General features: G+C 42.1%; 1 protein-coding gene across 1 annotated transcript in view; it reads left to right on the forward strand.

Annotated features, from left to right (window-relative positions):
- The first annotated feature begins 1,304 nt into the window (after positions 1 to 1,304).
- Positions 1,305 to 12,630, forward strand: part of LAMA1 (laminin subunit alpha 1) — a 90,008-nt gene continuing 78,682 nt past the window's right edge. Inside the window, exons 1-3 of the mRNA XM_068397192.1 lie at positions 1,305 to 1,359; positions 2,166 to 2,336; positions 3,198 to 3,310. Coding sequence (XP_068253293.1) covers positions 1,305 to 1,359; positions 2,166 to 2,336; positions 3,198 to 3,310 — 339 coding nt within the window. The remainder of the gene's footprint in view (positions 1,360 to 2,165; positions 2,337 to 3,197; positions 3,311 to 12,630) is intronic.

Here is a 12,630-nt window from a genome sequence, read left to right on the forward strand (position 1 = left end):
GTCTCCTTCTCTGGAGACATTCAAAACCCGCCTGGACGCGTTCGTGTGTGATATGGTCTAGGCAATCCTGCTCCGGCAGGGGGATTGGACTAGATGATCTTTCGAGGTCCCTTCCAATTCCTAACATTCTGTGATTCTGTGATTCTGTGAACCTCTGAAGTTGCCTTGCTTCTTGCTTTCTTCCCTCCTTCTCTCTTTCAATTAGCAAAAGCAATTAAACCATGCCTTTAAAATTTCTTTCTTGAAGAGTTTCCAGCCTTCTTGGACTCTTTTGCCCTTCAGTGCTGCCTTCCAAGGGACTCTGTCAACCAGGCTCCTAAACAGGCCAAAGTCTGCCCTCTGGAAGTCCGAGGTAGCAGTTCTGCTGACCCCCTCCTTCTCCAAGAATTGAAAACTCTACCATTTCATGATCACTATGCCCAAGATGGCCATCACATCACCCACAAGTCCTTCTCAGTTTCCAAACAAGAGGTCCAGCAGGGTGCCTTCGTTAGTTGGCTCACTCACCAGCTGTGTCAGGAAAGTAAATGAGTTTAATTTAAAAATTCTTCCAGCTTTTCTCCTAGTCTCTTGCAAAATGCTGAACAGTAATTCCCAAACAGAGATGGGCTCAATGGTGGGAAGGTGAAGTATCAAGTACTTATGTGCGAAGTTGGCTGCAAGGTATTTTAACAAATAGAATAGTCAACCAAACTAGATTAGCAAGCTGAGAAGTCTACTACTGAATTCTGTACAGATCCATTTGGATCTGTTGCCATTCGTATGGAGATCTCTCAAGGCTGGTTCAAAGCTGTGATTGTCTAATGTGATCATGGAGCATGGCAGCTCAGCAGTGAAACTGTGAGGATTTTGTATGTAGCACTGGCCTTCCTTTCTAGTGGGAGTAAATAAGATAAATCCAATCAATCATTTATGCTGGTCTTTAGATAGCAAACTGTAAAAGTTATATGAATGACTTCAAGAATGCAGATATCATTTGCTAAAAGTTCAGTTTAATGCAACGTGTTATCTTCTGCCAGAGTTTTATGTCTGTTATGGCCACTTGGATTTTATAGCAGGATATGATGACAGTCACCTGTTTTTGTGTAAATGGTTCATTTAAGTGACTGATACTGTGGTTGTTTCATTATTCCAGCGCACAAGAACAACACCGTTTGAAAGTACGGTAAAGCGTTTGTGTAAAGATTAATAAGTGGCAAGCAAAATATGCCTTAGACTTTACACAGACTGCAGAAGAGCCCAGAGCAAAGGTCTAAAGTGTGGTCCTTAAAACTTGGGAGCCCCGGAGCGTGTTGTTCAGGGTGATGGCGTTGCTGCTGCAGAGAGCTCCTGTTAAACGCCATTTTCCTCACCAGCCAAGTGTGTGCTGTACAGTTCCTCCTCACTTCTGGCAGCAGGCCAGTTATCCTCCTGGTTTGATCAATTCACTATGTAGAAAGAAGATTTAGTAACTGGAAGAGTTGGTTGACTAAGTCTTGTGCTCCTCAGCAATAAAGAGTCCAAAGGTGGAGTGAAATAACAGGTATGTTGCAGTCAGGGTGCCATGAGGGCCAGGCGCTCCCTGAGGGCTGTGGGAGCTCCCTGGGTCTGTCATGGCAGGGCCTGCCAGCCAGGGTCCGTCCCACCACCCCAGCCAGGAGCAGGGCAGCCAGGAGCACCGGGGCAGCCCCAGCCCCGGGCAGCAGGCACCTCCCTGGGGACACGCCGAGGTGGGGCGGGGCATGGGCCCGTGGGTGGGCCCAGCTTGGTGGGCCTCATGGCCGGGCAGGGCTGTGGGGAGCTGGAGACAAGCCATGCTGTAGCATCGCTTGGGCAGGGGCTGATGGCCCTGGGGGGGCTGAAATGGGGCCATGGGCAGGGTCGGGGGAGCCCTGGAGGGCTGAAACAGGGTCCTGGACGGTGGGCAGGGTCCGTGGAGCCCTAGGCAGTGGGTGAGGACAGACAGGGCTGCAGTGCCCCAGGGTTATGACAGTTGATGTGCTGGTGTCAGTGCGCTATCGTAATCTTTTCACAAAATAAATTGTTTTCACTGTATTTTTTTGTATCTCTGACTCTAAGCTAGAAGCCTGTCATGAAACCCTTTATATTCAGAGACCTGTCTCACAGACCCATGTCTGTATTTTGCTTGCCTTACGATATGGTTGATAATCATTATTTCTTTTAAGGCCTGTTCCCTGCCATTTTGAACCTGGCCAGCAATGCTCACATCTCCACCAATGCCACCTGTGGGGAGAAAGGACCAGAGATGTTCTGCAAACTGGTGGAGCACGTCCCGGGACGGCCCCTGCGCAATGCCCAGTGCCGTGTCTGCGACCACCACAGTGCCAATCCCAAAGGCAAGTTTCATGTGGGTTTTTTTTGGTTTCATGGGTTTGTGTCATTCTTTTTGACCCTTCCCCATGAATACAGGGTGTGTTGCATACTGTGTTCCGCTCTGGGGCCCCCAGCATGAGAAGGACGTGGACCTGTTGGAGCGAGTCCAGAGGAGGGCCACGAAGATGATCAGAGGGCTGGAGTACCTCTCCTGTGAAGACAGGCTGAGAAAGTTGGTGTTGTTCAGCCTGGAGAAGAGAAGGCTCTGAGGAGACCTTATAGCAGCCTTCCAGTACCTGAAGGGGGCCTACAGGAAAGCTGGAGAGGGACATTTTACAAGGGCATGTAGTAATAGGATGAGGGGGAATGGTTTTAAACTGAAAGAGGGTAGATTTAGATGAGATATTAGGAAGAAATTCTATACGGTGAGGGTGGTGAGTCACTGGAACAGGTTGCCCAGAGAAGTTGTGGATGCCCCTTCCCTGGCCGTGTTTAAGGCCAGGTTGGATGGGGCTTTGAGCAGCCTGGTCTAGTGGAAGGTGTCCCTGCCCATGGCAAGGAGGTTGGAACTAGATGATCTTTAAGGACCCTTCCAACCCAAACCATTCTATGATTCTGTTGGGGTCAAATACATTTTACTTTTTCTCTCTACTACATGAGTGAAAGTACCTTTGAGCAAAGGGCTGACAGAAAGCGTGAGCCTCTTAAATCACCATTCAGCACCACAGAGTCCAATGACAGCCTTTTTGTCTGGGGGCAGATTTCAGCTTTTACTTCTTTATGATGGAAAGAAATTGTGCTCAGTGTGAAATAAATGTGCTGGGTTAGAGAAAATGCAGTGAGATGTATTTTCAAGAGATGTTTAATTTTTTGCTTTAAAACAGAGCAGCACCCCATTTCCAGTGCAATCGATGGTACCAATAACTGGTGGCAAAGTCCCAGCATTCAGAATGGGAGGCAATACCACTGGGTCACCATCACCTTGGATTTAAGGCAGGTGAGTAACATTTAGGTGAGCATCATTTATTGCATGTAGGATATAAGCCGATGCAATTGATTGCAGTTCTTCTGTGTTTAGATGGTAGGATATTTAGCAGTTAACCATTTAGTAGCACATAGTTAAACATGGATAGTTAAAGATAATATGCACTGATTTTAAACAGATGTGTTTTTCAGTTATTGTTGTAGAGGATCTTGAAGATTTCATTCCTGTCAGACTGGAGTGGAAGTGACTATGTTTGTAAGCATTTAGGTCACAGGTTGTTGTAATTCATGGCACAGTAACAATTGTATATGTGTGGATGAGAGTGTTTACACAGGCATTCTTTCTGTCTTGGTAATCTTCCTCTACCTGACCCTGCTGTCTTTTCCCCAGCAGTCCTCTGATATTGTTTTTCTTCACCCTTGATTTCATGCATGTTACCTGAAGTCTGGGTTATCAAAGACTTATTTTCAAGTAGCAAACAGTGTTTTCAGCGTATTGTCATAAGTGCAGATTTTATATGTGAGGATGCATCTGTTTCTCTTTGTAACTATCAGCCTGTCTCTAGTCTGATCATTGTAGTTTCTTAGTAAAAGAGTAAATGCTTTGGAGTAGGACGTGGTAGAAACATTTGATACGTACTGTAAGAAAACAGAGCACAGTATACTTCCCAATATAAAATCTTTTGATCCATAGGTATTGTAACCCAGATATTGAGTTTCAGAGGAGGAGAGAAAGGCAATTGGCTGGCAGATTATTGTATTCACATCAATTATCTCGTAGTAGATCTCAAGTTAAACTCTTCTGTTTGAATTTCTCAGTATTTTTGCATATTTATATTAAATATGTAAATGTGTTAATACAACGTAGTGGTCAGATTGAAGTGTAGAATGTCAAGAAGTTCAATTGCAGGATCTCCAGGACCCTGGAAGCACTGACTTCCCTCAGTTGAGGGATATCCTGCAGGACTACAAAGCAAAACACGCATAAAATAGGGCAAAGTTAGTGTTGTTGAAAGAAAAGTTGATTTGCCACTTTCTGTGCTTCTCTTCTGACTGATTCTGATCACAATCTTGTTGCAAGGAGCACTGGGAAGAAATGTTCTATGTTATATCTTCTGTGATCTTTTGCTGTCAGTTGTTCTGAAGAGTTAGGGATTATGTCTCTGAAACAGTGATTTCTTACCCTGGGGAGGCTGAAACTGTCTGGACAGAAGTTGGTTCCTCTGTTTTGTCGCTCTGTGGCAAAGCTTGGAGGGCATTCATTATTCTTAGGCAGGAGGCTGCTAAACTGTACAGAGCATTTGCTAATTTATTAGTTTGTCTGTTAGACATGGAAAAATTGGAAGTCTCCTACCCTGCTCCAAGAAAAGACAAAATAATTTTTGAAGAAAATGTATTTTTCTTGGCTTTTTCTTGTTATTCTGCTTTGAACAGATCTATGTGTTGGCCTATCTAAGCTGTTTGAAAATCATAGCTCAACAATTCATTATTAATATGGGCATGCTTCCAAACTCTGGAAGGAGTTTTGTTACTAACTAAGAAATGCATACTGTACAGTTGGTAACAAGCTTTTGTAAGATCTCTAGACCCTGCTTGAAAGTTATTTTAAAGATTAAACCAGAAGGTTTAACTTTGATGTTTTAAAATGAAGCATAGGTTAAACAAGTGCCTAGTTTGCTCTTTAATTAGAAAGCAGAACTGTTAGGAAAATAATCACAGGGTATCTTTGGTCAGTGACAGCAGGTTTAGGTAGGACTTTCTTGTTGTTTGAAGAGTTGTCTTTGGTTTGTAAATGGACAAACAGGAAGGAAAAATGAAGGAGGAGGGAATGTCTTAGTTTTTATCCTCCTAGAACATTTTCACTTTGGAAACAGAGCAGCTGAGCTGCCCTCTAAATCTTTTATTCTCCAGCCCTAGTGCTGTTGATATTTCACCAAATATATATCTTTCCTCTCCTGACCCATGCTCAGTTTCACTAATTCGATTTGAAAAGTTTCCCCCAAGGGACCTTTCTTCTGTGTTTTCCTTAGAGTTTGAGAGAGAGAAGGCATCTAGGGCTATGCAAACTGAATGTAAATTACTGCTCTGTGAGAAAGGATTTGGTTAATGGAGATTGCTTGAAGTCAATGAGTTATTAGAGCTGACTTTAAGCGAGTCAGCACAAGTAAAGAAAACACAGAAGAAAAGTGTATGAAGGACTTCAGTGATTTTAGTAACTGTTTACTTGATAAATTTGCTTGAGAATGAGTTAAAATACTCTTCTAGTACTTTTAAAAAGTATTCCTGAAAGTCAGTATGTGTAACTGTATGTGTTGCAGTATATCTTTAGCACTGGTACTTTTTTTTACACTTCAAGCTTTGTGCATTAAATGTGTCAAGTAGCATATTAAAGTAAGTATGTCCTTTAACTTTCCATGCCAGTATATAGAATACATTCACACCCTTTTGGGATGTGAAGAATGATCATCTGGTAATTATTTGTGGTTTTTTGAGTAATTACCAGAGGTTCTAGCAGTAAGAGGAATGGATTGTTTCTTGGGATTGTTACCAATGTACAGTTTAGAGATGTAATCCATCAGTCGGGCTGGTGAGTGCTGGAACATAGCCTTGGCTGGCAAATATGGGGAAGATTCCTTTAGCTGGTGGAAAGTGGCTCCACTCAAATTTACCCTGGGTGAAGTACTGGTCACAGTCTGTGTACTGTGTCCTGTATTTGGCAGTATTTGTCTCTTGGCTCAAAGCAGAGGATATTCTTTTAGCTAATATTCTACCTTGCACTTAGTTTATTTAGTCTAAAAACAGCTGGACTGAAGAGCAGTTTGATGGAATCTCATTAAGAAAAGATAATAAAGCTAATAAAATCAGTATCAAAATTGCTGGTTTGATCTTTCTCCTTTGCAGAGTCTGTGCTATTTGTAATTAATGCTAAGCATTTTGTAAGGGTAGTGTCACGGTTTAAAGCTGGGCTGGCTATTAAACCTGCAGCAGACGCTCTCTGTTAACCCTCCCCCCCCCCACCCAAAGAGAAAGGGAAAAGGGAGAGAGACTTCCGGGTTGGAAAGTTAAAACAGTTTTAATAAACCTATAATAATGAAAAAGAGTATAATAATAATATTGGAATAATCAAATATATACAAATATATATACAAAACCAAGATTGAGCTCCCCCGATGTCGGCAACGTCACCACCGGCACTGCAGGGCAGGCTCCGGGAAGGCCCAGGCTGGGCCTAGCGACGGTCGAGAGCTGGATTCAGGGATGCACAGATCAGGATCGGGGGCAGCAGGAAAACAGTCGGAGTCCTCCTTGGACACCGGCCATAGCAGAAAGAGAGCCCGAGAGCAAGACCCTCGTGATCCCCCCGCTTTATACCGAGAATGACGTGTATGGGATGGAATACCCTCGTTGGTCAATTTTGGGTCACCTGCCCTGTCTGCTCCCCCCTGCAGCTGCGACCCCCCCCTTCGGCTCTTCACTCATAAGCAGTGAGGAATTCAGCAGTGACCTTGGTTTCTCTAAGAAAAAGTACAGCAAGAGCCTTACTGCACAACATCCCTACCGGTGCCTCAGCGATAACTACAAACTTCGAGCGTTATCAGTCCTGGAAGCAGACACTGTCTGCAAAACATGCAGTTACTTTCAGAAAGTGCTGTTACTTAGAGGAGACTTAGCTGAAAGTAAAAATCACTGAAAGGAAAATCGGCCTGGTTTAGGCCAAACCAGGACAGGTAGTCAGTGGGTACGTCATGATTTTTTAGCTCATGTGGTTCATAATAACTAGGTACATGTATTCTGGTGTTCCTTTCAGTTTTTCCAGGACCCGGATGTATGATAGTCTTCCCTTTTTCTTTCCCCTCCCCACCTTTCCTTTAAATGTATGGCAAAGATCCAGAAATGGGGAAAGAGTAGTTTAGCAATGAGATATAGCATTGATGTACAAGATACCAAGATTTGATTTATGACCTTGCGATTCCTATACTGGCAATTCTGTGAAAACAAAATGCACAGCAGCAGTTTTAGATAAAAACAACATTTTTGCCTGAGTTTAACTCCTCTGGACAGCTGCTTTGTGAAATTATAATGAATTAAAATAAATGCTGACTATTATAAATGTCAGCAGTGTGCTCGGACCAGCTGTAAAATGTTTCTCTTTCACACCATTAAATGAAGAATCACGGAATCACAGAATCAATCAGGTTGGAAGAGACCTCAGGGATCATCGAGTCCAACCATTGCCCTGACACCACCATGTCAACTAGACCATGGCACTAAGTGCCACGTCCAGTCTTTTCTTAAACACATCCAGAGATGCTGACTCCACCACCTCCCTGGGCAGCCTGTTCCAATGTCTACTAACCCTTTCTGAAAAGAAATGCTTCCTAATGTCTAACCTGAACCTCCCCTGGTGAAGCTTGAGGCTATGTCCTCTTGTCCTATCACTAGTTGCCCGGGAGAAGAGGCCAACTCCCACTTCACTACAACCTCCCTTCAGGTAGTTGTAGACTGCAATAAGGTCACCTCTGAGCCTCCTCTTCTCCAGGCTAAACAACCCCAGCTCCCTCAGCTGTTCCTTATAGGTCATACCCTCCAGACCCTTCACCAGCTTGGTCGCCCTCCTCTGGACTCGCTCCAACACCTCAACATCTTTCTTGAAGTGCAGGGCCCAGAACTGGACACAGTATTCAAGGTGTGGCCTCACCAGTGCTGAGTACAGAGGGACGATGACTTCCCTAGACCATCTGGCTACACTATTCCTAATAGAGGCCAGGATGCCATTGTCCTTCTTGGCCACCTGGGCACACTGCTGGCTCATGTTTATCCAGCTGTCGATCAGCACGCCCAGATCTCTTTCCACCGGGCTGCTTTCTAACCACTCTTCCCCCAGCCTGTAGAGCTGCATGGGGTTGTTGTGGCCGAAGTGTAAGACCTGGCACTTGTTCTTGTTGAACCTCATGCCATTGGTCTCGGCCCATCTATCTAACCTGTCCAGATTCCTCTGTAGGGCCTTCCTACCCTCCAGCAGATGGACACTCCCACCCAGCTTGGTGTCATCTGCAAATATACTGAGGGTGCACTCAATCCCTACGTCTAGATCATCTATAAAGATATTGACCAGCACCGGCCCCAGAACTGAGCCCTGAGGAACACCGCTAGTGACCGGCCGCCAGTTGGACTTTGCCCCATTCACCACCACTCTGGGCTCTGCCAGAATACTTTTCTCAGTTTTATTACCATGCTTCAGACTTTTAAAGATATTTGAGGGTACTTTGTACTAGGCATAGCTGAGAGGCACAAGTTTGTATGCCACAAAGTTCTTGAGTTGTAAAGCAAGACCAGTTGTTCTTGGAAGATCCATCGTATCAAGCTGAGAAAACATCTCCACTTTGGATTAAGTCACAGCTCATGAATATTTCATGAGTGCTGGATTACCACTCAGAGGCTGATGTAAGAGTAATTTGTAGTTTCTGCTATTAGAAAGTAAAAAAAATGTAAATATTATAATATGATTTGTACAGAGCTTTTAGCTTGAAATCGGTTGGCAAGAATTGATTTCTGTAAGGACAAATCCTTTGCTGATGTAAAAAGATACTAGTTGACTTCACTGGACCAATGCTAATTTATTGTATGCGGCAAGCTTCCTTAAAAGCCTTTTGTGGCTTTGTAAAACTGATGATGCAAGATTCAGGGTGCTCATCTGTACATTCTTACAATACACTTCTTGAGTAAAATGAATTTTTGTTCTCTCCCAAAACAATGGTTTTACATATTGAATACAAATCTTAAAGAAAAGATAATTCAGGAGACTAGAAAATCCACTGGATTTAGTTTATTTTGCACTTGATTCCTCAGAGCAAAAAGTTGCGAGTGGTTGCTAGACCTCAGAGTCTCTAGTAAGAGCCTGAAGCCATCTTTATCCCTTAAAAAGACATTTCTGTGAACAATATAGGCTGATACTCAGCCTATATCTCTTCATGTAGTCTTCTACTCTTTGAGAGTTTGCACAGATTAATTTTAGACTTTTTGGACAGTAAAACAAAATCTGAGAAAAAGGCTTTTCTGGTAACCAGGTTTATATGTGTTGACAGCGCTGAACAGAATGGATTTTGCAGTTTCACTTAAAATGCAGAGTAATGCTAGTTGTAATAAACATTTTCACCACAGGACTTGTCAAGCTATTTTGAAAAACTTAGCTGTCTTTTAGATTCCCTTTCTGCACTCATCCTGAAGGCAAGATCTAACTGAATTTACAAAACTAGGAGGAACTAGTCTGGCAAGAGCCTTGCATTCCTCCAGGCTTGTTCATTTTGCAGTCTTCTGCATTATACGATTTATGTTATGCCAGTGCGATTTTGGTGAGGTATGCCATAGGACACTGAAAGTCATCCTGAGGTCCGAAAATGATATCCTCTTTTCAGGTTTTTTCAAGGTCAGGTAGAGTTTTGATTTGAAGTAGCAGTTGGTACCTCTGTTCTTAAGAGGTTAAACATTTCTGAAACATAGAAAAAAAAATAATGTGTTGGGACTCATTTTTCACTTTTGGAGCCTGGGGCTCAAGTACTCATAGATATGAAAAGACAGAATCTTCCCTTATTGTTGTCTCCATTCGTGTAAATTGAAAAGCGTAACTGGGACGTTATCCAAAAAGACTACCAGGAAAACTGTGCTTGCCAGGGTATGTATCTGTGTGGCTTGTAAAGCACTGACCATGGCCTTGGAAATGGGGACTTTGGCTAGCATCTGCTGCGTGGCCACTGCTGGCTGAGTTTACAGTCTTGAGCAAAAAATATGCAACATTTCCTGATGAATGGGGAGAAGGGTTCATTTAAAAATCTGTTTCCAGAATAATGCACTTGGTGTTGCTGGATCTGCGTTCAGGGAAACAAGGTTGTCAGAAAGGCTAAAGAAAGCAGAAGTGACTTGTTATGTTGGTTTTGCTGCTACAAAGAAGAGGTTCTTCACTACAAGTTTATTTGGCTGGTCTTTACAGTTGGGATTGAAATGCTTGTGAAATGACACTTTTAATCTATGGCTGCTTGGGAACTGCTAATTTGCTTTGGCTTGCCGTTTTTACCCTTGTAGCTCGATAAGGAAATGAATTCTGGGAAAACTATACAGTCAAATTAAAGAGTAAAAAACATTAGCTCTTGCTACACAGCTCAAGTTTATCACGTGGCTTGTTGGTGGACACTGAATGAATGTGGAAAGTGGTAAGAAACTGTGTTCGGCGATGTTCAAACCTGACGAATTTATGAAAGTAAAGCAGCACTCTAAAGATGTTGGAAAATCAGCTTGCATTACGTGGAGTTCCTGGTTCAGATTTGTTTTGTGTTGCAGAGGCTGTGGATATGAAGTCTGTGAAACCCCTGCCTGCTGACATTCCTTAAAACATCTTCATCTGCAAACACTGGGAACACCTTAATCCCTTCCTTCAGCTTCATTCCCTTGCTTGGGAACATAATCCCTGAGAATATAACTCCTACTGATAGGTTGTCTTGTGAATTCTTGACTGCAGGAGCATTTATACAAAATCCTTTCATTTCTGTATTTAGCCTATATTATTTCAGGGACTGACAAATTTTCCTGATATTCATCATCCCATGAATTTACCTGTGAAGTATTTTTGGGTACCTATGGGCTATGTGTGTAAATGGAAGACAGTTGAGAGCATCCGGGGGAATAGGAGGCAATGTTTCTCTACACTGTGCATACTTAAATGTTTATAGAATCATTCACTGATATTTTTAAATGCCTCTTTTGGGTTCATAGTGTCAAATGTCTTCATTTCAACTCTTGATGAACTGTAGGCATGCAGGAAAAATCAATCCCTAGATGTCTTGAGTACCAAACATGGCTGCTGTTTTTCTTGAAAAACATTGACTTGAAAAGATTTAATTTGTTGAATTATGCATTGAATATGTGCATAGTTGCTGTGAAAATTTTTCTCTTTAACTGACTTTTCCCTTCATTCCTCCCTCACCAGGAAACTTGATATTTAAAATAAATGTAACTTGCATACTTTTGTGAATATCTTTTATTTCTGCAGCAGTGGCTGCAGTTAGTTTGTGATGAAGGATAGCTCATTGTTACTAGTTGGAACTGGATTTAAAACTAGCTACATCAGCTGCAGACTATAATGGGTCTTGAAAAGTCTCAGTGTAATCAAAAGTAGATCATTTGTTGTTCAGCCAACTGTGTAATAAGTAGGGAGGTAGTTTAGTTGGTGACAGCAAGCAGAGAGGAAAAATAAATAAATAAAAGACATATAACAATTTTTGAGGAACATTTTCTACCATGCGGTTGGAAAAAAAATGATGTTCCAGTCTTGCATCTTTTATGCATTTGAGAGAGATGATTGACTTCAAAGGAACTTGGAGGTGCATAGCAGTTCCTAAGCTCAGTCAATAAAACTTCCCTAGTTTTAATGGTTTTCTGCAGTTCTCTTTTGTGATGAATACCCACACAAGTGACTCTTGTCACATACAAGTGTCTTCAGGTTAGGGGTACCGAAATGATGATGCCTCAGATTCTGTTTGTGCACAACCCACTGCAAAACAGGTATATAACTCAACTGAAACAATGAAATCCAGGTTTTATGTTAGGGAATACAGTTGCTTGACTTGGAGTCTGCCTGAATTCTGTTCTTTTCCCTTTAAAAGCATGTATTTTAGCATTTTTTTCAGTTGGAGCTTGTTGGCATGATGTAAGTTTTATTTAAAAGGGGCCCTTCTCTTCATGGAAGCTGGATTATAATTCTTGGTATTCACTTAATTTTGATGAAATTTTAAGATTGTGCTGAACAACAGAGGATTCACAGACCTCAGGCTGTGACTAAACAGTGAGCTGGCTTCTCTTTTTATTTACTTCTACTTGCATTGCTGAAATGTCATATAAGTCAGTAGATGAAATCTTCAATTTGTGTAAATTTTCATATCTATTGAAACAACTGGAAATGTTCTGTTTGTATGTGCTTGATGTCTCAAAGGATAAAACTGGAGTGCCTGAAAAGAAAATCAGACCAAGTGATCATGTTTTAAGTTCGGTCTGATTTTAATCAAAACTGGGATCGTTTGACTATTTTTAAGGTATTAAATCTGGTAAATAATTTGAAGATAAGTATCACCAATTTGTTTTCCTTCTCACGTCTGCAAGATCTCTTAAGCAAAGCTACGTTCACTTAAAGAGTGTTTTGTTTCAAAAGTAGTTTCCTGAATTGCACACACAATGCAGTTACTATTTATCTTTGTGTGTTTATTTCCCCATTTTACAAAATCAAAATCTGCTCTTATGTGGCAAGTGCTATTCTTGCTCTGGCTTTAATCTGTATTGCAAAAG

Source organism: Nyctibius grandis, chromosome 3 (assembly GCF_013368605.1).
Source record: "Nyctibius grandis isolate bNycGra1 chromosome 3, bNycGra1.pri, whole genome shotgun sequence".
NCBI classification, from domain to species: Eukaryota; Metazoa; Chordata; class Aves; order Nyctibiiformes; family Nyctibiidae; genus Nyctibius; species Nyctibius grandis.